The sequence below is a fragment of the Xenopus tropicalis genome, chromosome 1 (assembly GCF_000004195.4).
Source record: "Xenopus tropicalis strain Nigerian chromosome 1, UCB_Xtro_10.0, whole genome shotgun sequence".
Taxonomy (NCBI): domain Eukaryota; kingdom Metazoa; phylum Chordata; class Amphibia; order Anura; family Pipidae; genus Xenopus; species Xenopus tropicalis.
Window position 1 is genome coordinate 175,369,893 of NC_030677.2, and position 26,033 is coordinate 175,395,925.

The window sequence follows — 26,033 nt, forward strand, 5'->3', positions numbered from 1 at the left end:
TACAAGGGTCTATTTTAAATCCCTGTCTGAGACTTTATGAAATTGGAAACTTTTTGGAAGCAGTCCTGGCAAAACATGGTTTATCTAGTTTCAGTAGAATACAGATATGTTGATAGTTCAATCATAAAAACTAGTTTCTAATAGATGTTATATTTGAGATTGCTTATTAAAGTTAATTACAAAGGTTTGGTAATCTCACTTTTTCAAAAGTTGTGGCTACATTAGCTAATTACAATGTACAGTATTGCTAAGCTATATGTAGGGCTCTACAAACTCATTTAATAGGTGCTCATTATTAATAGAGAGGTAAAAGCACTGTGAGCAATGCTAAGAGAAAGGTTGCACACACAGTGCATAGTTTTAGTAAGCAACAGCTCAGTATCCTACCACACATGGATCAATGGAAAAAACATTTATTTACCATAAGTATAGTTGTCATCTTATCCCTTGAAATCCGGATGCATACAATCCTTATGCCTTGGGTTACCAGATAATCCTGTGGTTTCCGGACAGTTTTAAAATATGTAATCGGCAGAGCTGCAGGGATTGCAAATTCACTAGTAACTCTTCTTGCCCAGCATTGCTGTATGTTTGGCAACTTTCTTAAATAATGCAGAATGATATCTGCATATTTAATGTGTTTTTAAACTGTATTTTTCTTCATTTAAAAGAATGACTAGATATTACATTTAGGACATTTAAATGGATTCTGTCATGATTTTTATGGTGTTATAGTTTTTTATTACTACAGGAATGGGATCCGTTATCCAGAATGCTCAGGACCAAGGGTATTCCAGAAAAAGGGTCTTTCTGTAATTTGGATCTCCATACCTTAAGTCTACTAAAAAAATCAATAAAACATTAATCAAAGCCAATTGGATTGTTTTGCATCCAATAAGGATTAATTATATCTTAGTTGGCTCAAGTACAAGGTACTGTTTTATTTCTACAGAGAAAAAGGGAATCATTTTTAAAAATTAGAATTATTTGCTTATAATGGAGTCTATGGGAGACAGCCTTTCCGTAATTCGGAGCTCTCTGGATAACGGGTTTCCGTATAAGGGATCCCATACCTGTATATTATACTGGTCACATTAAAAATTTTATTCTTGAACCAACAATTTTTTTTAGCTGTAATATTGGTGTGTAGGCAGCCATCCCAGTGCATTGTGCCTGAGTCAAAACTTTTATATGGAGCCAACACTATAGAATAGAACTAATTTTAGAAAAGCTATTGTTGCTCCTATTTAGTGTAACTGAAGGAGTCATGACTTGGCTGAGCTGGACTTGGATTTTTACTATTGAGTGTTATTCTTATATGTAACACTAGGGGGGAATGGGAGCATTTTTGCAGTGCAGATGTAACTGTTATCTTGCTACCTTCCCATTGTTCTGCTGATCGGCTGGGGGGGAAAGGGAGGGGTGATATCACACCAACCTGCAGAGCAGCAGTAAAGTGTGACTGAAGTTTATCAGAGCACAAGTCACATAACTGAGGGCACCTGGGAAACTAAAAGTATATCTAGCCTGATGCATTTTCTAAAAACCATGTTTTTCCATCACAGAATCCCTTTTATGTGTCCAGTTTAAAGGGATAAGCCAGGAATTTTAAATCACTATTGGTTGGGGCAGACAGCTCTAAATTATTATCTAAAACTAAGGTTTTAGGGCATTTGTTGCTAACAGATCTTTTCATATCTGGCCTTTCCAATTGGTTAGGAAAGCATTTTAAATAAAAAAAAAATAAACACATTGAAATGCAGCAAAAAATGCATGAAAGGCATAGTTCACCCCAAAATTAACTCATAGTAGTTTTACAACTGTTTTTTTCTTTGTTTTACTTAGTGTCTTTTTGATTATTTACATTTTTACAGTGCCTCTTTCAAGACATGTTTACATTTTAACATCAATTAGACATTTCTATTAAGTCCATTCTGAATTGTCTAATAATTACAAAATGGATTCCTTGTTGCTAGGGTAACTAAGCAGTTGCAACTAGAGAGTTGTTCTGAGCCTGAGGGCTGCAATAAAACTAAGATTCTCTGATTGGTCTGATTGCCGGGGGCAGAGAACCCCCAAAAAACAAGTAGGCTTTTTAGTTTCAGGTTTCATTAATCTAAACTTGACCTTTTACTGATAACTCTGAAAAGGATCATTATTATTATAAAACGTAAACACACGCTATAGTAAATGCATACCAATAGACGCTAGCAGATTAATGAACGAATTGAAGGAGATATAAAGTATAACTAAAATCTCCTCCAGCTTCTCCAGCTCTTCTAGGCAATAATGAGTAATGCCGGCTCCCCTGCACAGCCTGGGAATAGAGAGCAGGAAGTGGAATAGATGGGCAGGACTAGGTTTTTGCAAAAATTTTCAATAAATCAGCCCTAAATCAGCAGCTTTTGCAGCACATTTCCAGGGTCGGACTGGGCTGTCAGGATTCCGGGAAAAATTCCTACTAATTCAGTGTGTAGTATTGTCCCATGCTGCTTGTTCAGTTTGTACATGGCTTATGGCAGATCAAGTAACAAAAACTGACTGTGAGCAAGTCCATGAAATATCGTATAGTATGAAGCAAAAAAAAAAACCAGTGTAATGTTTACAAGTGCTCTTGAATATAGTGTATGGGTTCCATATATCGGGCCTCCCTGCTTAAAGGGCACCTATCAGCATGAGATTGCTTCCCAAAATCCCATAATGTTGTAATATATACATGTCATTGTAATCATTTGATGCAGTTTTTTTAATGTCCAGTCTACAAAAATGATGATCCTTTTCTCCGTTTTAGGTTCAATTTGCATTGCTTGATCAAAGGAAAATGAGCAGAAAACGCCAGAAAAACAGGAAAAGAATGAGAAGAGGCTCTGAAAAAAACAAATACTGAAGAAATACATATATATCGGCAAGCAGGTTGTTTAGAACAGAACTTTTTTAAAGAATCCAGTTAGAATGTGTATAAAAGAGACTTTGAACTAAAGTCTGCAGATTTTTCTCAAGTTGAGTCATAGATTAACTAGGCAGATAGAAAAATATCTCATTCCATGGATATGAGCCTCTGGGTAACATACCTTGGTGATGTGAGTCCCATCATCATCTGGTGTCTATCAAATGGACTATAGATATATGTGAGCAAGGAGTGATCCTAATGGGGCGAACTTCCTGGTATCAAGAAAAAAGCCTTTTGCCAAGAAATGTAGTAAATCCATAGGCTCAGAGGCAAGACCAGATACATTTCAGAAAAAATAAAGGGGAAATACTTCTATCTTTAATAGAAAATCTTCTACACAAACAAACTAATGTTTTTAGTGTACAGTTGTATCCAAGGGTATAATCAGACATATCAGAATACACGGTTATGGGAGATAGCTCTTAGTACAAGTTGATACAGGGACTGGTCCGATTGCCATCTTGGAGTCAGGAAGGAATTTTTTCCCCTCTGAGGCAAATTAGAGAGGCTTCAGATGGGGTTTTTTGCCTTCCTCTGGATCAACTTGTAGTTAGGCAGGTTAGGTATAGGCATTATGGTTGAACTTGATGGACGTATGTCTTTTTTCAACCCAACTTACTATGTTACTATGTTACTATGTTACTATATTCTACTACAAACTCTTTACAAATGCATATTTCTTGAATTTTGGGTTTATTTTCGTTACATTTTTTCAGCTTTAACAAGTCTGCAATTATATACTACCTCTTGCTTGGGACCTATAAGACCTTGACACTCCTGTAAAGACCAACCTCCCTTCCCGAATCCTACATTAGTGCACCAGTTTTATGGTCTAAGTCAGTGATCCCCAACCATTGGCTCACAAGCAACATGTTGCTTACCAGCCCCTTTGATGGTGCTCCCAGTGGCCTTAAAGCAGGTGCCCATTTTTGAATTTCTGACTTAAAGGCAAGTTTTGGAAGTATAAAGACCATGTGTAGTGCCAAACAGAACCTCCTGTAGTCTGCCAGTTCAATCTGGGCTACCAAAAAACCAATCATGGCTCTTATTAGTCACCTCTTAAGAACTTTTTTCATACTTGTGTTGCTCCCCAACTGTTTTTATATGTAAATCCTGCTCATAGGTAAAAAAAATGGTTGGGGACCCCTGTTTAGTATTTTCTAAGATAAAGTACATTTCTGAACAAGTAAAAATACGGTTCACTTACAAAAATACAAAAAAGATTTATTAACAATCATAGGCCATGCAGCTTATTTTTTAAAATCAATGCCCCTTTTATGCCTTAATTCTGCAACTGTCTAAACATTAATATAAAATGATTACATAACTTATAACTATGCATGGTTTTACACAGTGTACTGAGGGGTTTAATTGCCCGTGTTTGACAAGATTAATAAATCAAGGGAAGAGAATGAAGGAGAGGGAAGAATCCGAGTTGGCAGACTGCAAATCTACTTACCATGCACCTTATTACTTAGTATCATAAAAGCATTTATGGAAACACGAGGAGCTTCTGAAAGGTGCATTAGGAGATAAATATTGAATTCTGGTGCAGTTACTATACTCTCTTACTCTCTCTCTCGACTGCCTTGGTGCAAAATGGCTTCACATTACATTTGTAATAATCAAAAATGACTAACCTTGTTTATTTTATTTACTTTCTAGAAGAACAGAAAAACCATTTGAAAATCAATGAATGAGAAAGCTGATGTGGCATTAAAAAATCCTGGAATGTCTGTCTTCTCTAGTTTGGATTCTGAGCTAGAAAATGAAAGTGAATATTCTTGTTTGTCTATGTCTAAAACCGCAACAGAAGTAGAAAAACATGAAGAAACTGCAAAAGAAATGCAATGTGAAGAAGAAACTGTACCTTGTGAACACAATGGGCTTCCTAACCCATCAGTGCCAAAGGAATCAGAAAAGGGTGTTTTACAAGATGTCATTGCCATGTCACTAAGCGAAAGAAATGAGGAGTGTCATAATCCTAAAAAACAAATTAATGATAGTGATGAAGTGACAGCCCAGGTAACATCTGACAATCTACATTTGAACCTGGAAATCAGGAATGTTTCTTCTTCAGATAGAACCAAAGTTGTAATAACAAATAAGAAATCTCTTAAGAAGAGTCGCAGTTACCATGACAGCCAGCATCAGCAAAGCCAACACAATGCTCACAACAGAGATATATCTGTAGATGATGTAAATAGAAAGAGTCAAGAAAACCCAAATAAGCAGAATTCTGAAATGCCTTTAATAAAAGTTGAGATCATAGGAGCAGGGATTGAAGTGAAATATAAAACTATTGATCGTCATCTAACAGTTCACATTGAAAGAGATAATGAAAGAAAAGAAAGGGAAGAAAGAGAAACATGTTATTTTCATAGCAATGATTACTTGCAAGAAGGAACTTGGAGCTCTTACAGTTCAGATTTTAGCCCTTATCAAAGAGAAGAGATGATATGTTCCGATTGCTGTATAGACATTCCTCCCCCTGAAGAGTTTGCTGATGTAAAATGTGTGTCCCCAAATACTAATGTTGGAAATGAGGCCTTAATTCATGATTTGTTAAGAAAATCCTGTTCTATATCATCAATATTTTCTTCCCATTCTGAGTCAGAAACTGAGAGGAGACCAATTAAGGATGAGTGTTACAAAACTGAACACATGCCATTGTTAGATAATAGACTTTGTATGCCCTGTTTAAACAACTGTACCAATTGCTCTCACCTCACTGTAAAGCCATATAAAATGAGCTGCAATCATATTTCATCAATCTCCCCACAAGAAATACACTCAAACACATCTGGTTGCATTCACCATCCAAACCAAAACTCTGTGTTTGACTCAGTAGTCAGAAGAAAAACATTCCCGGAAATCTATTATAATCCACACATACATTCTTACAATTCTAGACATGCAAATTGCAAAGACCATTCTCCAGAACAGTCCTCAACCTCTAACTCTTGCACTGAAAGATGTCTAAACCATGTTCCTTCTATTGAGCTCCGCAGATCATTTACCGCTTTACCTTGTAGGAATTGTGTAAATGACCATCATGAGCCAGAGTGCAAATCCATTTTACTTCATTCAGAAAGGGCAGCTTCACACTTTGTAAATACAATTGAGGATCCTTACTTTGTCGGTAGTTGTTCAGATACTCCTAGTTCAAAACGGAATACAATGCCAACAGATATGGATTCTGTACGGTCTCTGCATAATTTAGACATTAATAATAAACACAGTTATGAAGAAGAGGACACTGAGGACCTAAAACATAATGAAGATCAGATTGACTTTACTGAAAGTGGATTTGATGAGGAAATGCAAGATGGGGATAATGTTATTGAAACCCAAGACTACTCAGAATTGCAAAATAAATGTCTTTTGATTCAAGTAACACCACCCTCAAGAAGTTCTTCGAAAGAATTTATTATTGAGAAAAATGTATATAGTAATCTCCCAAATGATTGTGTGCAGACTTCTTTATCACAGACAATGGAAATACCTCAATCAAGTTCCACAGTACTTGAAATGTCGCAGAGGAAGCGAAGAGGGTCTGTTGTTACTGTCGTAACAGGGGACCTAGAGCAAAGACTATTAGTGCAAGGAGATAACCAAGCTGTCAGTGATTCTGTTTCATCTCGGGGATATTGTGAATTGCATAAGGATATCCAACAATCTCCATTTGTACAAAGAAACTCTGTGTTAACACCTGTCTCAGATGTTGATGAAGCAGAACTAGAAAACAAGTTACTTAGTTCCTTTGAGGAGCAGAGCCAACCGACACTTAAGGATATTTCTTCTCAGACATCTCAGTCTTTTGACCCTTTTTTATCGATGGAAAATCAAAGCAACTTTGAGGACACACAAGAGACTGTTAGTCGAGTAGAAGAAGGTAGTGATATGAACTTTCCAGCTGATGACACATCTCCAAGAAATAGTTCTGATAGCGCAATACCCGGAACCTCTTTTGAGTCAATAGCAGGTCAACTTTCATCTTTGAAAAAATCAGATTCTGAAGAAAATGGAGTCAAATGTGTTGAAAAAAGGGACGATTCTTGTGAAAAATCTGAAACACCAAAGCAGTTTGCTAAAAAAGGTAAATATTGCTTACAACTTTTTGTTTAAAATGAAATCTCACACTTTCCACATATTTTGATTATACAGGTAAGGAACCCATTATCCAGAATGCTCGGCACCTGGGGTTTTCCGGATAAGGGTTTTTTTCGTAATTCCGATCTCCTACCTAAAGTCTGCTAAAAACATTATTTAAACAGTAATTAAACCCAATAGGATTGTTTTGCCTCCAATAGGGGATAATTATATCTTAGTTGGGATCAAGTACAAGGTACTGTTTTATTACTACAGAGAAAAAGGATTTTTAAAAAGGTGAATTATTTGATTAAAATGGAGTCTATGGGAGATGGCCTTTCCGTAATTCGAAATGTTTTGGATAATGGGTTTCTGGATAAGGGGTCCAATACCTGTATCTGAAAAAATTTAAAAAAAAGTATAAAACTTGGACAAAACAGCAAAAGAATGGGAAAAAAACACTACTGTAGTGTTTTTTTTCTTTGAACACAGTAATTCTATCCCTTGCAGTAACAATTGTAACATAATATGGTATAGAGAGTTTTGTACCCTTTTTTTCAAGCTTGTGTTCTATTTGAGATTATCAAGTTGTTTTTTCATATTTTTAAATGAACAAGTTTTTTAAATTTGAGGATTCATGCTGATTGCACTTTTTTAAAAATTTTTAGCTAGAATTAGAAAAAAACTCCTATATTTTACATTTTGATTTTTGACAAACCTAAATGTTATTTCTACTTGTTTTATTTTTTATATATTTTACATTTATGAAAACTTTTCACATTGTCACCCAAAAGTAGAATTTTTTTTTAAATTTTATGAACATTTCTGGACATTTGAAAAAAATAGTTTAGAAAATTTATCAAATATTTTTTCATTGATTTTCTCATTGATCTAATCAAATGGTCACCAGTTTTGAATAAGACAAAATTGTTTTATGTTATAAACCCCCAAAAAACCCCAAAATTTCTCACAATGCAATAACATAGGTTTCTTTTTGGGGTGCTGTGTTAGCCCTCTTTCATCTGTTTTATTACATCAGCAGTTGATACCTGTGTTCTGAATTTTTACTTGCATTGCTGTACTTTAGGGCAAATTTATCAAAGGACAAATTTCAAGTAAAATTCTGTGTATTCCAACTGGTTGATTTTTTTCACATATATGAAAGCATTCCCTGACATTTGGAAAACCAATAATGTGACTCATTTATCAAAGCATTTCCCCCCCATTGCCCATTGTTTTTCTTCTCTAGGAAGTGTTGTCTGGCTAGCAGTCAAGAATCATTTTATCCTATGGGCAAAAACCAAATGGGCTAAAAAATCAGCCGACCAAGATGAAAAAGTCATGAATGGTTTTAGGAAACATTATTACAGTGCAAGTTCAATGGAAAATCTTGTAATAGAGTAATTCATTTCAATTTATTTAACTCAGATAAAACACATAAAGAATAATAAATAAGGATACAATTCCCCCAAACTCATATTATTTTTATTAATGAATCTGCTTCTATATTTTGGTACATGACATGTAACAGTGTATTAGCTACGCTTATTTGTATATAATATATATAATGTTTACGGTAAAGCCATAAAACAAAATTAAACTCATGACCGTAACAGGCTTTTCTTTAAATATCAGATGCAAAACCAGAATTTGTCAACAAACATTTGAGATTACCTAAGGAGTCAGTGATAAAAGAATCAAGGGCATGTGAAATAACCCATGAAGGATCAGAAGCATCAGATCGATGGGCTAAGAAAAGAAAACAGTTTAAAGAAACCAAGAACTGCAATTCTGCAGGAGGGAGTTCGGTTACAAGCAACATCACAGAAGAATCTGGTTAGTAGCCTTTCTTTTAGGAAGACACAACATTAGAATTGCCATAGTACAGGGGACACCTATACTAGGCACATTTTGACAATAATAGTTTCCAAAATCAAGTTTGCTGATAAACACACGGCAATGCCATGTAGTTACTCAGTGTAATGTTGTGCAAGGTTTAGTCATTTTTGTCATGTGCTGCTACTTCTGCAATGAGCCCAAGGCTGAGTTCGGATGAATAAAAAAGTAGAACTGGGTCATGTAAAATAGATTTCATAGCATTATTTTTAAGGAAGGAAGTAGAAGAGAGCTGTCTCCAAATTATCTGCACAGACCCAGACAAGTCTGGATAGGACTCATTTGGCAAGGGATTAGCCTATTTAGCATTTACTAAAATTATCTCGTGTTCTACAAGATCCGTGGGAATCACAAAGGATTTTGGAGCTTAGTTGCTAGCATGATTGGTCACCTAGGCAATAACTGTTACTGAGTCACAATCGTATTTTAATTTCGGCTTACCTTCATTAATATTTTTGTGCAAATCTATAGTAGAACACAATTATAATTTTTTTAACATAGTGCTATTATTTATATGCAGAGGCCTGTTTATCATCACCCCAAGCATGTCTATGAACTACAGGCCATCTAAGTTTGCATTAATGACAGAGCCACATAAATATCATATACTGGAAAAAAACTGATACTAAAAAGCTACTTTTTCAGAATGTACATTGAAAGTTACCTATAGGTCCTGTTGATTGTTTTCCAGTGGTAGGTTTGTTTTTGTAAGTAATTTTACTTGAAGTTCCTAAACCTGTCTGTTTTGCCAACCTGACTGTCCCTTCTCAGCCTGTCAGTTATAGCTTCTAATGCTAACGGCCTCCTGCTGCACAAATATGGCCGCCCCCTCATAGAGGAACATGGGGATCAGATGGACAAATACTTTTAAGGCAACATTATAAATAGCAAGCAAAGGTAATGTTATGATTTTAATTTCTGTTGTCAGGACCTGTTTAAGTTACAGTCTGATAACAACTATTGATCCCTTTGTTGTCAACCTGCTTAGAAATAAAAGAAGAACTAATTAGGATTTCCATGGCAAATGTAGGAACATACAGTAAAAGCTTACAGTACATGTCATGTATCTTACATTATCACATACATTGGTGCAAATCCTATAAATATATATTCTTACTGCTTTGTACATAGAAACAAAAGCCACAAGGCCAAGTTGTTTTGGTGTGGTTATCATCTGTATTGTTTGCTTACAGTTAGGTGGCAAGTCTTCCACACTTGAACTTCAGTTACCATGTTCTGCAACTGGGAAACATCCTGTTTTACAATATAATTCTGGAGTTGTTTCATGATGGTTATATGTTCTACCGTATCATTTCTCTTTATTGATCATATAGTCATTTGGTGTCTTGCAAGGGCTATAACGGAGAGCCAAAAGGGCATGTGTAAAAGACAGAAAACAAATGTATATTATTGCAGTGTTGTATTTTATATTTTTAGCCTCTATTGTTGTTGAAAAGTAAATCATTGTTGTTAATGATTTCTTTTTATAATTACATTTAAATATTCTTTATGATCTAAGTCTATCCACTTAATCCCACCAACAATATTCCAACATGTAAACTGCACGCATGCATATATCTGTTTTCCATGTTACCCATGGCTAAAAAATCATCAGAGAAATCTGAGAAATTGACTGTCTTACTGTGACATGTATAGCTAATGCGTTGGCTGCTTCAAAGGACTTTGCAGCTTATGTAACCATCTGTTATTAGCACTGTGTTTTTAACCAGATCCCTGATGATTCATACATCCAAATAATGCTTTCTGTAGAAATGAAATAAACACAGCACGGATATAGGATAAATATACCTGTTTTTCAAAGTAGCAGTTTTCTGGATATAAAGGTGGCATGATGCCTTAACCATGTTCAATGGAGAATTATTCATTGCAGGATGAACATCAAGGTAATTATTTTGTGCTTCTGTTTTCTGGTCTGATCTCGATTCTGCGTGTGTGGAAATGTGCATGACAGGACAATTAGGGGGAGTTTGTTTTGCTCTTTATGTCTCCAGGTTAGCATTGTAGCCTCTGCTGTGCTTGCCACAACACACAAACGATGAATTTTGTAATGTTCATTTTATAAGGATGTAGCAAATGTCAAAGCCTCGAGTCTCCATTCTTGGGTGATATCCATGCATTTAATTGTAGATAGAACTGTGGCTTATAATATATATATCTTGTATTTCATTGTATTTCAACACATTGCTATTATCAAAAACTTTGTCATATTAAGTACATTTTGCTTCATTTTTTTTAAATTTGTATACAACAGAGAGGAAATGTATATATTTACAACTGATACCACAACTCTGTCACAAGATGTACCTTTGCCTATTATTTAGTTACAAGGTTCTAATTCTTTGTTAGCAAAAAAGTTTATTTCAGGAGTCGGATGGAGCAAGCATATTTTAATTTATACTATTTTCTTTCGTTGGTGCTTGCAGTTAACCGTTTAAGTATCACATTGTAAGTTACATTACATATCTTTAACTTGACCCAGGCAGCTGCCTAAAAACTTCACAGTTTGATTCACCCAAACAAATTTATTGCATAAATGTTTTTGCCTTATTTTAATGCAGTACCTTTAAACCTAACCTTTAACATTAGTATATTCAGCTGTTAAAAAGTACTTGGTAGTAAAATGACTTATGTTCTTTCTTCAATATGACTGACGGGTTTTTTTTTGTACTTGAAGATGCAGTGGGCTTGCTATACTTAAATGTACTGGATGGACCTCCTCTGTGAAGCCGCTAATGACTGTCCTCTAATAAAAACACAGAGAATGAGTTATTCTAATGCTTAGTTCAAAGTCTGTCAGTTACAGAACCCATCAATTAAGTCCCACATGCATTATGGAACTACAGCCCCCAAAATAACCCTCACAGGCAGCTGTTGTGACAACTGGGGAATATTTTTTAACAGCTGGAGACATACAGGTGAACATGTCCTCCATAGCTTTGTATGTATACAAAGTGCAAGAGCAACAACCTAGCAGGGGTCCCCAACCTGTGAGCCACAGTCAAATGTTAAAAGACTTGGGAGAGCAACACAAGCATTATAAAAGTTCATGGAGGTGCCAAATAAGGGCTAAGATTGGCTATTAGGCAGCCTCTATGCACCCTATCAGCTTACAGGGGCTTTATTTGGTAGGAAATCTTGTTTTTATTCAACCAAAACTTGCCCCCAAGTCAGGAATTCACAAATAACTCCCTGGTTTGGGGGCACTGAGAGCAACATCCAAGGGGTTGGGGAGCAACATGTTGCCCCGGAGCTACTGGTTGGGGATCACTGACCTAGAGTGACAGCTAATCTCGTTCTCCCCCTCCCTAGGTGTTGAGGTCTTGGTGACTGTAGGTAGATCTTGCTCACTGGCTTTAGTCACTCCTGAAAGATGCTCTACACAGGGCCATGATGTTTGTTGTTTATTGGACAATAGAGGGCAGGAAGCATTTTAGTATACTAAGATCAGATCTAGCCATCACATAATAGCAGCATGATAAGCAGGAAAGCACAAATAATCATGTTGCACCAATTATACAGCACTTAATCTATAATTACACACATTATATATATATATATATATATGCTTGGTCAGTGGGGGTTCGTTGGAGTAACACCTAGAACTGTAAATATAAACGTAAATAAGGCAGACAGACTGTGAGTGAAATGGATACATCCTGTGTGGGTGCAGTGTCTTCCTAAATTACTCATATTACTGTACATCAGCTAAGCTGAATCTCACAGCAGGGGCTGAGAAAAATTAACCTTTTATGATAATAGGCATGGATAGAGGTAAGAGGCACAAATAGGCACTGTTCCTACCAAGGGGCTGTAGATGGGGCCTGGGGCATTTGTTATAAGAGCTTCGTGTTGCTGCTGTTGTCGTGTATACAGCTGTATACTGGCCAGGCTTCAGCCTACTTCTTCATTAGTAGCAATATTACATCCAAATCTTATACACTACTCTTATTTGTTAAAAAGCTACCATCACCATTTAAAACAAGTCTGCTGGTTGGGATTCACTCCTTCCAAGATAACAATATATGATGATCACAAAAGCAATTCACCTCTGCATTTACACATTAATCCCTCTCTTGCTACAGACTGAGCACCCCTGGCCCCAGTGCAGTGGCCCATACTAAATGCCAGTCAGGGGTCAGGTGGCCATTGCTTACATTAGTTTTCTTGGGTTGCCCTTGAGTTATAGCAGAGTCACTATTATGATTATTATTTTCTATACTGTATAACCATGTTATAAGTACAGGGGAAACAAAAGGAAGGGACCTTAGACCACCAAGGGGGCATTTAATGGGTCTTACATGCAAAAACTTTTTTTTTTTCATAACAAAAGAAATTGTAATTCAAAGCAACTTTACAATATATGATAATTAAACATTTTCAATAGTGAAGTGTTAGTTTATGTCTTTATATTCTCTGTGTCTGACCCTTAAAACAATGTAAGGCTAATGTCAGACGGAGGTGTCTTACGTATATGCTCTCTGTTTCTTGGTGGAAAAAGATACTGGCTCTATTTAAACTTATTTTGATGTCTTGGGCCCCTTGTGACGGGGGCTTTTTTCCTGGATTACACTTTTTTTCAAAGCTGATTTTTAAAGGTATATGACTGCCTGGAATTCTTGGCCACTATCATTTATTTCTGCAGCAATGCATAATATTACATTTAACTATATTGTACCTCATCTGCCAAATTGCTGCCCAGCTTTGTAATTTAGTCAAATCTCTCTCTACAGAGTGGTAGAATCCTGCATAGAACTTATATTTTTGCACTATTTGATATCATCAGCAAAAATAGAGGTAGCACTTACAATGCCAACCTTAAGGTTATTAACAAACAACTTTAAGAGCAAAGGACCAAGAACCACTGCACATTTAAATCCATCCTTCTTACAGTTCTCTAGCCAAGTACAAATCAGTAACCGTCTGCGTGATACTGTAGCAAAGGCTTAACAAAATCTGCCTACTCTCACCTACTTATAGAGGACAACTCAACTTGTCTGGCAAGATTTATTACACATAAAACCATGCTGTCACAGACTCATGGTATTGTGATTTGCATGTATTCCAGTGTCATACCCCTTATTATCCCCTACAAAAGCTTTCCTATCACTGAAGCCAAACTAACAGGTCTGTAATTTTCTGGCTGAGAATGGGATTCCTTTTTGAATAGCAGCACCACACTAGCAATTCACCAATATCTTTGTACCATGCAAGACCTAATAGGATCCTGAAAATTAAATAAGGTTGTTTGGCAATTACTGAGCTGAGTCAACCAGCTATCAACAGTAACAAAATTGGGTCTTTTCATTAACTGGTTCCTCAGTTGCATAAAGAGATAAAATATAAGTTCAAAATCTCTGTTTTTTTCCTGCTCTCATCAACAAATTTACCCCCTGCGGATGCGTTCCGAAAGTCACAAAATTTTTGGATCCGAATGTTTGTAAATGGTGCGAAAATCTTTCTGGCTGTGAAACCTTCAATGTATGATTTTGGAAGCCTTCCATAGGACTCAATGGCACTCTATAGATCCAACCTGGCCAAAAGATAGTCACCATACCAAAACTTGAATGAATTGTGAAATGGTCACGAAAAATACGACTTTTTCGTCGAATTTTAAAAAAATTATCATGGACATTACAAAAAGTTCTACAAATTCTCAAAAAAAAAAATTTGTGGTTTAATGAATGGGCCCCACTGATAATTTGCGTGCCCGATGTATATCAAACTCAGTGTCACACACTACATTCCCATGTACTGTATTAGTAAGTGAACCCCAGTGTGGTAATTAATGTAACTAAACAACTATTTCTCTATATTGCTATAAAAATTGCCCTTGTGTGGATTCAAAATAAAGTGCAATAAGTGATTCCGGCATACAGATATTTCCTTTGCACTTTTAGGAAACTCAGAAGAAACTCGCTCAGTGGACCTTGGAGTGCGTTCTGACGGCAAGGATAAAGGATTATACACAGAAAGCTTTCATTCCACTTCATGGATCTTCAGAGGAGATGACTGCAGCCCAGATAATAGCCCCAGATGCCTGAGTAAAAGGCCTAGATCAGTAGCAAGTAAGTAAGAATAATGTACAATGATATTTACCTGTAGAGATAAATGACAGCCTGACAATCACAGCAGAAAATATTATTAAAATAATCACAGCAGAAACTGATAACAATTTCCTGGTATAAATAATAAAGATGCACTGAATTCAGGATTCAGTTTAAGATCTGGCCAAATCCCAGAACTATTTGAAAGATTTGGTTTTGGCAGATTCCTTACACTTCAGCTAAACCAGATCTCAAGTACAAACTTGAAGTCGAAAAATGTGGTATTTGATCCCTAGTAAATATATAGAGTTTATTTCACCAGCTTTTATTTATAAATGAAATGAATTAGAAATGCATAATAAACCTAATTAAATGAACATACACCTCAACATTTTCATGATATATTGTGCTGATCAGTACAGAATGCCTTTTCTTTCATAGTTCTATGGTGTCTGTCTATACTGGATACTGGTAAACAGGTGGGGTTGTTCCTACTGCTGTATGATAGGGCTTATATAGTAACATAGTAACATAGTAAGTTGGGTTGCCTATATATAACCTGCCTAACTACTAGTTGATCCAGAGGAAGGCAAAAAACCCCATCTGAAGCCTCTCTAATTTGCCGCAGAGGGGAAAAAATTCCTTCCCGACTCCAAGATGGCAATCGGACCAGTCCCTGGGGCAACTTGTACTAAGAGCTATCTCCCATAACCCTGTATTCCCTCACTTGTACTGAGAGCTATCTCCCATACCCCTGTATTCCCTCACTTGTACTGAGAGCTATCTCCCCTACCCCTGTATTCCCTCACTTGTACTGAGAGCTATCTCCCCTACCCCTGTATTCCCTCACTTGTACTGAGAGCTATCTCCCCTACCCCTGTATTCCCTCACTTGTACTAAGAGCTATCTCCCATACCCCTGTATTCCCTCACTTGTACTAAGAGCTATCTCCCCTACCCCTGTATTCCCTCACTTGTACTGAGAGCTATCTCCCCTACCCCTGTATTCCCTCACTTGTACTGAGAGCTATCTCCCCTACCCCTGTATTCCCTCACATGTACTGAGAGCTATCTCCCATACCCCTGTATTCCCTCACTTGTACTGAGAGCTATCTCCCCTACCCCTGTATTCCCTCACTTGTACTGAGAGCTATCCCCCTACCCCTGTATTCCCTCACTTGTACTGAGAGCTATCTCCCCTACCCCTGTATTCCCTCACTTGTACTAAGAGCTATCTCCCATACCCCTGTATTCCCTCACTTGTACTAAGAGCTATCTCCCCTACCCCTGTATTCCCTCACTTGTACTGAGAGCTATCTCCCCTACCCCTGTATTCCCTCACTTGTACTGAGAGCTATCTCCCCTACCCCTGTATTCCCTCACTTGTACTGAGAGCTATCCCCTACCCCTGTATTCCCTCCTTGTACTGAGCACTCCCTACCCTGTTCCCTCACTTGTACTGAGAGCTATCTCCCCTACCCCTGTTTCCCTCACTTGTACTAAGAGCTATCTCCCTACCCCTGTATTCCCTCACTTGTACTAAGAGCTATCTCCCATACCCCTGTATTCCCTCACTTGTACTGAGAGCTATCTCCCCTACCCCTGTATTCCCTCACTTGTACTGAGAGCTATCTCCCATACCCCTGTATTCCCTCACTTGTACTAAGAGCTATCTCCCCTACCCCTGTATTCCCTCACTTGTACTGAGAGCTATCCCCCCTACCCCTGTATTCCCTCACTTGTACTGAGAGCTATCTCCCCTACCCCTGTATTCCCTCACTTGTACTGAGAGCTATCTCCCCTACCCCTGTATTCCCTCACTTGTACTGAGAGCTATCTCCCCTACCCCTGTATTCCCTCACTTGTACTGAGAGCTATCCCCCCTACCCTGTAATTCCCTCACTTGTACTGAGAGCTATCTCCCCTACCCCTGTATTCCCTCACTTGTACTGAGAGCTATCTCCCCTACCCCTGTATTCCCTCACTTGTACTGAGACTATCTCCCCCTACCCCCTGTATTCCCTCACTTGTACTGAGAGCTATCCTCCCATACCCCTGTATTCCCTCACTTGTACTGAGAGCTATCTCCATACCCCTGTATTCCCTCACTTGTACTGAGAGCTATCTCCCATAACCCTGTATTCCCTCACTTGTACTGAGAGCTATCTCCCATACCCCTGTATTCCCTCACTTGTACTAAGAGCTATCTCCCATACCCCTGTATTCCCTCACTTGTACTGAGAGCTACTCCCAACCCCTGGTATTCCCTCACTTGTCTGAGAGCCTATCTCCTACCCCCTGTATTCCCTCACTTGTATGAGAGCTATCTCCCTACCCCTGTATTCCCTCACTTGTACTGAGAGCTATCTCCCATACCCCTGTATTCCCTCACTTGTACTAAGAGCTATCTCCCCTACCCCTGTATTCCCTCACTTGTACTGAGAGCTATCTCCCTACCCTGTTTCCTCACTTGTACTGAGAGCTATCTCCCATACCCCTGTATTCCCTCACTTGTACTAAGAGCTATCTCCCCTACCCCTGTATTCCCTCACTTGTACTGAGAGCTATCTCCCCTACCCCTGTATTCCCTCACTTGTACTGAGAGCTATCTCCCATACCCCTGTATTCCCTCACTTGTACTGAGAGCTATCTCCCCTACCCCTGTATTCCCTCACTTGTACTGAGAGCTATCTCCCCTACCCCTGTATTCCCTCACTTGTACTGAGAGCTATCTCCCATACCCCTGTATTCCCTCACTTGTACTGAGAGCTATCTCCCCTACCCCTGTATTCCCTCACTTGTACTGAGAGCTATCTCCCATACCCCTGTATTCCCTCACTTGTACTGAGAGCTATCTCCCATAACCCTGTATTCCCTCACTTGTACTGAGAGCTATCTCCCATACCCCTGTATTCCCTCACTTGTACTAAGAGCTATCTCCCATACCCCTGTATTCCCTCACTTGTACTGAGAGCTATCTCCCATACCCCTGTATTCCCTCACTTGTACTAAGAGCTATCTCCCATACCCCTGTATTCCCTCACTTGTACTGAGAGCTATCTCCCCTACCCCTGTATTCCCTCACTTGTACTGAGAGCTCTCTCCCATAATCCTATCTCCCATCTAACTGGCCACATTAAGTAAAGGCATTATCAACTTGTGAACTAGACCAGGCCACTTGGGTTTTAGAAAGAGGTTTAGAATGAGGGTTTTTTGTGCTAAAAACTATAAATTTGAATAGTTTGAAAAAAAACATGACTTCGCTATTAATTAAGCAAAAAACTGGAATGTAGAACTTTGGCATCTGAAAGCTTGTGAGGTCATCTAGAAGTCAATGATATCTGTCCTAGGCAAAATTTAAACTATTTAATCAGTTTGAGTTTTTAATATTTTTTTTAAACCTGTCAACCAGTTAAAAATGATGAGTGATTTTTTTAATAAACAAGGTAATATACACAATTTTAAAAATTTCAAGGTTATTTGAAGTTGAAAAAAAATTACACAAATACATATTTTGTTAAATAACCTTGCAGTGTCATATGCAAAGAAGTGGTGTTGGTGTAGAAGTATACAGTACGACGGTTATACTTTTTTAATGAAGACAAATTTTCAATACAATACATTTTCTTATATTCTTCTAAAACAGTTCGTGAACGTACTGTGAGAATAGCCAAAGGGACAGGGGACTACCCTTGGGGATTCCGAATTCAGTTTTCAAAACCTATTCTTGTAACTGAGGTTGATACAAGTAAGTCATCTGTTAATATTCTATTATTTTGTTCGAATTAGCAACTGACCATTACCCACCAAGTTTGCCTTTAGAACTGTATATAAATACTTCCCTTACAAGAAGTAAAATATTATATTTGTTAAATAATTCCAACCCCCTCCATATCCAATGCGCAATTTTTATTTTTAAACTTTGTTTTTATTTTCAGACATATCTATTATATTGCCTTTTGTAACGTCTTATTTTGCATGTATGTCTCTTGAATAACCGAATATTAACATATATAACAAAACCTAAACTTTTAGCTCTTACCTGATCTCTTTAGGCCTTAGCTCTTACCTGATCTCTTTAGGCCTTATGAGAAGTGTTTTTCACTGTGGGTAGGTTGCCACCAATCTGTTTGGTTGTTGACTCCTGGGTGGTACGTGGCCTTCTCAATTTTATTACATAAACCCATGTTAGAGCTGTGCTAAGTTCCCCTTAAATTCAGAGTTGGGACCAGCGGTTGTTGCATATTCTTATTCTATCTTATTCCATGTTAGATGGCGCAGCTGAAGAAGCGGGGCTCCAGGTTGGAGACATTGTAATGGCTGTCAATGGAACTGATGTAACCAGTATTCCACATTCTGAAGCTGCATGCCTAGCACGGCAAGGTGAGCCCCCTACTTCCCATCATTCATTCTAAATGATCTCCTACCTGTACAAACAAATCTAAACTAATGCAGGTAGATCAAGGACTTTATACACACACAGGAAGTCTTGTTTAGGAATCAAGGACAAGTGCAAAATTCACACGTAATTCATCATTATTTTTTTAGCCACAATGCTGCGTTATCTTCATCATAATTGAAGGCACTGACAGAACAGAGTGTGCTACAACTTTGCATCCACATTGATAAAATATGGACAAAGTGGTACATTTTGATTGTGTCATTTGGATGTTTGTGGGGTCAGAAAAGTCATTAGCATGAGAGTCATTAGGAGCAAGTCAGGTATGTGTAAAAATGCAAAATGTGAAGGGAAATAACACCAGGGCCAGGGTCCCTTGTTCCATGCCCTTGTATTTGCATCTAGAACCAGAATAAGCAAGTACAAGCACATCTAATACAGAGTGAATAGCATTTATTTTTCCACATTTTTATACCAATGAGACCACTGGTGCTTAAACAGCTAAACCCATAATTTTTATATCTGTATGGTATAAGGTGGCTGTTCTACTTCCGAAAGTCAGCAGCTCTGTACTTTGTAAGACAGCTCCCGTCCCCCTCATTCACTTTCCCACTTACTCCCCACTCACCTTCTGAGTTTGTCTAGCAGAGCTTTCTCCCTCTAAGACTATGGGGCACATTTACTAACCCACGAACGGGCCGAATGCGTCCGATTGCGTTTTTTTCGTAATGATCGGTAATTTTGCGTTTTTTTCGGCGTCTTTACGATTTTTGCGTAAAAACGCGAGTTTTTCGGCGTCTTTACGATTTTTGCGTAAAAACACGAGTTTTTCGGCGTCTTTACGATTTTTGCGTAAAAACGCGAGTTTTTCGTAGCCATTACGAAAGTTGCGCAAAGTCGCGATTTTTTCGTAGCGTTAAAACTTGCGCGAAACGTTGCGCCTTTTAAGTTTTAACGCTACGAAAAAGGCGCAACTTTGCGCGCAAGTGTTAACGCTACGAAAAAATCGCGACTTTGTGCAACTTTCGTAATGGCTACGAAAAACTCGCGTTTTTACGCAAAAATCGTAAAGACCCCGAAAAACTCGCGTTTTTATGCAAAAATCGTAAAGACGCCGAAAAAATCGCAAAAAATACAAAAAAGTCGCAAAATGTTCGTTTCCAATCGGAATTTTTCCAATTCGGATTCGAAATCGTGTCTTAGTAAATCAGCCCCTATGACATGGACAGTACTCCTCTCTTTGTATCAGCAATCAGTATTCATACGTATTTCCAGTGTCCTGTATACCATAGCCACACACAGCACTTGCAATACTATATGCCAAGGGGCTGGAGAAGGAGGGCTGTGCTGGGGGAGCCCAGAATGTATGTGGGAGTTGTACAATAGGATTGCTTTTCAATTAGAGTTTTCCAAACTTTACCTTTAAATTCACTAGCTGGGGTATATATATGCATCCAAAATGTATGTGTATAAAAAGTAAAAGAAATAATATGCAGGAATAAAAAAAATATTTACAGTTTTATAAAGGATACACTCACACACACAAAAATAAAGAATTATTCATAAAATCCACAGAGGTGCACATTTGTGATAAATAAAAATAAAGCACTACTGGACTGCACAGTCGACTAATGATACTCAATACAGTAAACAGCACTAAGTGTCTGGTATCCAAGCTTTATATAGGGTCCGCCATGACTTGTTTTATAGCCATGGTTATAGTGTATTTTATTTTGTACCATATTTATATACACATTTTGTTTTATTATTAGACATTGACATATAGACAGGAATGATTTTACCCTAGTACAATATGACCAAATTGATGGAAGTTCTTGATCTATGAATTTAATGATCCTGCAAAATTACTGTATAATAAATTATTCCTGTGATTATGGGATAAATGAATTCTGTTTCTTGGAAATGACAGTTCTGGCATATGTATATATTAAAGGTGTTTATAAATCCAAATCATATATATGTTTAAGTTTCTGCCATATTTATATATTAAACAAGTTTCTTATTGTAGAATGTATTTCTAGTCCCTTCTAGGCAAGTCAGTCTGTTTCATATCTTGGCTGCCTAATTTGCTAAGTTCTGAAAAATGTTATACACAGACCCCATTACATTAGAGTTATCATTAACAAGGACAGAGAAAACTAAATCGGTAAAAAAAAGATATGATAGCCACTCATGATTGTTGATTCACATGATTTTCCCATTTCCCACACATACACAGACTTGGACAGAAAGTACAAGGATAGCATTGTTAATATTACATTCATTTTTTTTATCAGAGAAAAGCTGCAGCTACAGAACAGTGCTGGCTGTGCTTTCAAAACGAGTATCCCCCATGTATGGTCCAAAAATAGGAAACATACATCAGTTCTTTACTTTCGACATTAACCATGGTAAGGCTGGAGATTTTCTTGATTCCTACCTTTGCACTCCAAATGCCTCCCCATATAAGTGACAGCTCTTGGAAAGAGAGAGAGAAGTTAGATTGCACCCTATTTCCCCTTTTTGATATACCATTTGTGCATATTGTGCATTTTAGAAAGCAAATATAGGAATCAGTAAGTGTGTGTTATGGGTGAGTTTCACGATTTTGTTGTACTGCAGCTCCCAGCATGCCACTGAAAGACCTGGATGTTGTAGTTCAAGAACATCTGGACCCCCCTTACATTGGTCATTACTGAGCCAAGCACCTGAGTTTTGCAAAGGAAACTGTCATTAGTTCTGATGGAAAATACTCAAATGTGGGCTTTCTGGGCAAACTCTGTTTGTCACTGCTTCCATTAATACTAATTACAGCCTCCTCCAGTGGCTTTGGGTGCTTCATCACTGATTGTAAACGGATGCCCTGCATTGGTACAACTGGTGTGTTTGCCTCAGAAACACTACTATAGTTTATATAAACAAAGCTGATGTGTAGCCATGGGGGCAGCCCCAAGGCACAGGTTACTAAGCAGATAACAGATAAAACACCATTTTATTCTACAGAAGTTGTCTGTTATCTGCTATGTAACCTGTGCTTTTTCTCCTTTTCCCAGCTTTAATGGCTGCCCCCATGGCTACACGGCAGCTTATTTATATCAATTATAGTAGTCTTTCTGTAGCAAACACACAACTTTTACCAGAGCAGGTTAACAGTACATTACATTTTAATTTCATTAAAAGACTTTCAATTTTTGATGTTACTGTTCCTTTAAAGAAAAGCCATTGCATGTTGCCATACAAAGTATACAATGCACACATAATAAAATATCCCTGATATAACTTGCCACTTAGATAAATAGCTAATAAAATATTAATACACATTCTTGGCATTTTCCAAACACAGTCAATAGTTCCCTTTATGTTTAAACATGCCATTGGCATCTCTGCATATAGCATGCTTGTGAGTTATTTTGTAGACTAACCCTCATATATAATAAAAGTTTGCCCAGCAGTAACCCATAGCAACCAATAAGATGTTTGCTTTTAAACAGGTGACCAGTAAATGCTGCATGCTTATTGGTTGCTATGGGTTACTGCTCCTGGGCAAATGTAGTGCCTTTTATTACATAAATCTCTAAATCACTTTGAGCTCTAAACTATATATACCAAATCTTTTACCTACCTGTGGCTGTGATTTGAAGTGGGGAAGGACTTATCAGGCTTTTTAAAGCAAGTATGTTGTATGAAAATGCAGTGGCAGTAAATAACCCCTTCACTTCCAAGAAACAGACCTCTGATTCTCTACTTATGGGAGAGATGCATGTGACTGTAGGAAAACTATACCCTAAGAATGAATACATAACCAACAGATAGTATATATCTAATTAAGTAAACTGGAATATATATATATATCAGTAAATATTGCCCTTTTACATCTTTTCCCTTGAGCCACCATTTAGTGATGGGCTGTGGGAGTAAAAGACAGAACTTTGTCCATTAATTGGCCGATGTGACTTAACTTGTCTGTGTGCCCTTTGTTTGTTTGTTTGTTTGTTTGTTTGTGTGCAGCGTGAATCATATGATCCCAGGAGGCGGCCCTTCATTTTTAAATTGCCAATTTTCTATTTAGGATTACCTAATACTATTAACTGTAATGTTATTAAAATGGTGTATTTAGATGAAGCAGGGTTTTATAAATGAGCTGTTGCATGAAATATATTTTTGTAGAGACCCACATTGTTTGGGGAAGTATCTAGGATCTTATAAATTAATTAATCTTTCATTCTTGTATCATAGGGCCGCCGCAGCAGTCTTTTTCAGGTTTAGGCCCTAACTCTTGCACCACTCCAGAACACTCTGGGGACTCTCAGTGGGTGACACCTTCTTGTTTCACTTTCTCTGCAACCAGGTCTCAGCTGAATCTAAGCAGAATCTTAGCAGTGCCTCAAAAATGTAACCCTTTTCTTACTGCACTCCAGCAGAATAAGAAGGACCACACTCACTTGCCTGTTACATATTTACAATCCCGTAGACCATGAACCTCTTTGCTTGTTATGTTGAAACTGAGAACTGGGATTTACAGCACAGTGCTTCAACTTAGTGGGCACTGAGGAGTACACCTCCATCCAAAGTACCTCTCCCTTTGGATAGGCAGTTGCTCATGAAAAACGCCTGCCCTTACACAGGGGACACCAAGGATGGCAATATGCACCCACAGGCAGCTGAACAGGATGCAGAACAGTCTCTCTCTGTAGGGCTGGAGCTCAAAGCTATCCAAAGCTGAGTATACCGCAGACTCTCTGGTTACTGGCAGCTCCTTTACTTTCCACACTGCACTCTCACTCTCTAGATCTGGCTGGCTCTGCAGCAGGGTCCCTTTACATACCCCCAAACTGTCCTGCTTTCCGCGGGACTGTCCCAGTTTTAATAGTGCATCCTGCTGTCCCGGATAGTTCAATGAATGTCCCGCATTTCCGTAATAGATTACGGAAATGCGGAACATTCATTGAACTATCCAGGACAGCGGGAGGTGCTGGCTGGAGCCGGGTGCTCCTTCTTCTTCAGCAGCTCCTCTCCTTGTGCGGTGGTGAAGAAGGAAGCACTGTGTATGGAGGCACTGTTTATGGGGGGGTACTGTGTATGGGGGGCACTGTGTATGGGGGGTACTGTCTCAATTGGAGCCACTGTGTATGGGGGGCACTTTCTATGGGGTCACTGTGTATGGGGGGTACTTACTATGGGGGCACTGTGTATGGGGGTACTGTTTGTGGGGGCAATTAGGGGCACTTTCTGGGGGGGGTACTGTCTATGGGGGTACTGTTTTTGGGGGCACTGTGTATGGGGGGTACTGTCTATTGGGCCATTGGGGGCACTGTGTATGGGGGGGCAAAGCTGGTACATAGTTATAACTCACTTATAACTGACTGCCTTCTCTCTATATTTGTATTTTATATGTAGGAGTTGCTATATTGTTTTCCTTAGGTAGTACAGTATGAGGGTATAGCACAATTTGCGTCTGATCCCACCATTTCAACTATACAAAAGGAGTACTACTGTCACATCATTCAGATGTGCAAGTTAGGAAGGGTCAGGGGTTGCAGCCCACATTGGCACCCTGTCCACATTGGCCTCTAGCCCATCTACAATGTGCACCCAGCCTTTTATATTAGATATGATTTTGGTGTGCCAGCTCCCAGCACAGTGCTATGAAAAATTCAGCCAGCACATGATACTTGGATTAAGGTACATATATTACTAAAAGTGCCATTTAGTGAAATACCCAGTCTGAATGTAAAAATTCACACTGCATTTGTAGTATTAGAAAGAAAGTTAATTTAATTAGTTAGAAAGGGCAACATCTGGCTTAGGAAGAACATATGGGCAGTGCAGAACCTACTAGCTTAGGGGTATATTTATCATGCTGTGTAAAAAGTGGAGTGAAACATTATCAGTGATGTTGCTCATAGCAGCCAATCAGATGCTTTGCTTTGGTTTTCCAACTGTTGAAATCTACTTGCTGATTGGTTGCCCTGGGCAACATCACCGGTCTTTACATCAACATCATCAACTTTTTACACAGCAAATTAAATATACGCATTAGTGTGTTTCTAAACTCAGGTGATACTGAGCTCCAATGGCCAGCATCATACTGGCGCCACTATCCAACAATACCTTATTATAGTTCTGCAGCACAGGCTTAGAAAGTTATATACCAAGTAAGGCTTTATTGTGTAAATGGACTATGTACATGAGTACCAAAGGCAAAGGTACCAATCAAATGGATTAATGCATCAGTTGGAGACAATGCTCACAATTTATTCTAATGCAAAAAATCTGTGAAGTTTTGTGCCAGATGTCTTTTGAGATCCATCTGTAGCTTAGGTATCTGAGCACCTGAGGCCTCTACAAGAAGCAAGAGTGGAATAAGACCTTGTGTGACAAGCATCCAATATATTAGTGTTAAACAGTCACTGTTCCTTTTTTAGTTTAATGTTTGCTTCCCCTGGCACCTCAGGCTAGTATAGCATCTGCTGATGTCCCAATGAACTGATTTCACTGCACTGGCATTCTTTCTTTGCTATGAGTCTGACAGAGAACATCTATACAGTATACTCTTTACCACTCAACTATTCACAGGCAATGCAGTCATAGGTACAATATAGTGACAGTCATCTTGGCCATACATGTATTTT

At 38.2% G+C, this 26,033-nt stretch overlaps 1 protein-coding gene across 2 annotated transcripts in view; it reads left to right on the forward strand.

Annotated features, from left to right (window-relative positions):
* Positions 1-4,640: 4,640 nt before the first annotated feature.
* Positions 4,641-26,033, forward strand: part of LOC116407614 — a 33,162-nt gene continuing 11,769 nt past the window's right edge. The window contains exons 1-6 of one of the 2 annotated variants that reach the window (XM_031893284.1): positions 4,641-7,049; positions 8,678-8,878; positions 14,857-15,024; positions 18,649-18,750; positions 19,275-19,385; positions 21,699-21,812. In XM_031893284.1, the coding sequence (XP_031749144.1) occupies positions 4,643-7,049; positions 8,678-8,878; positions 14,857-15,024; positions 18,649-18,750; positions 19,275-19,385; positions 21,699-21,812 (3,103 nt within the window). In that variant the 5' untranslated portion in view covers positions 4,641-4,642. The remainder of the gene's footprint in view (positions 7,050-8,677; positions 8,879-14,856; positions 15,025-18,648; positions 18,751-19,274; positions 19,386-21,698; positions 21,813-26,033) is intronic. The other variant, XM_031893285.1, reaches the window with a different exon arrangement.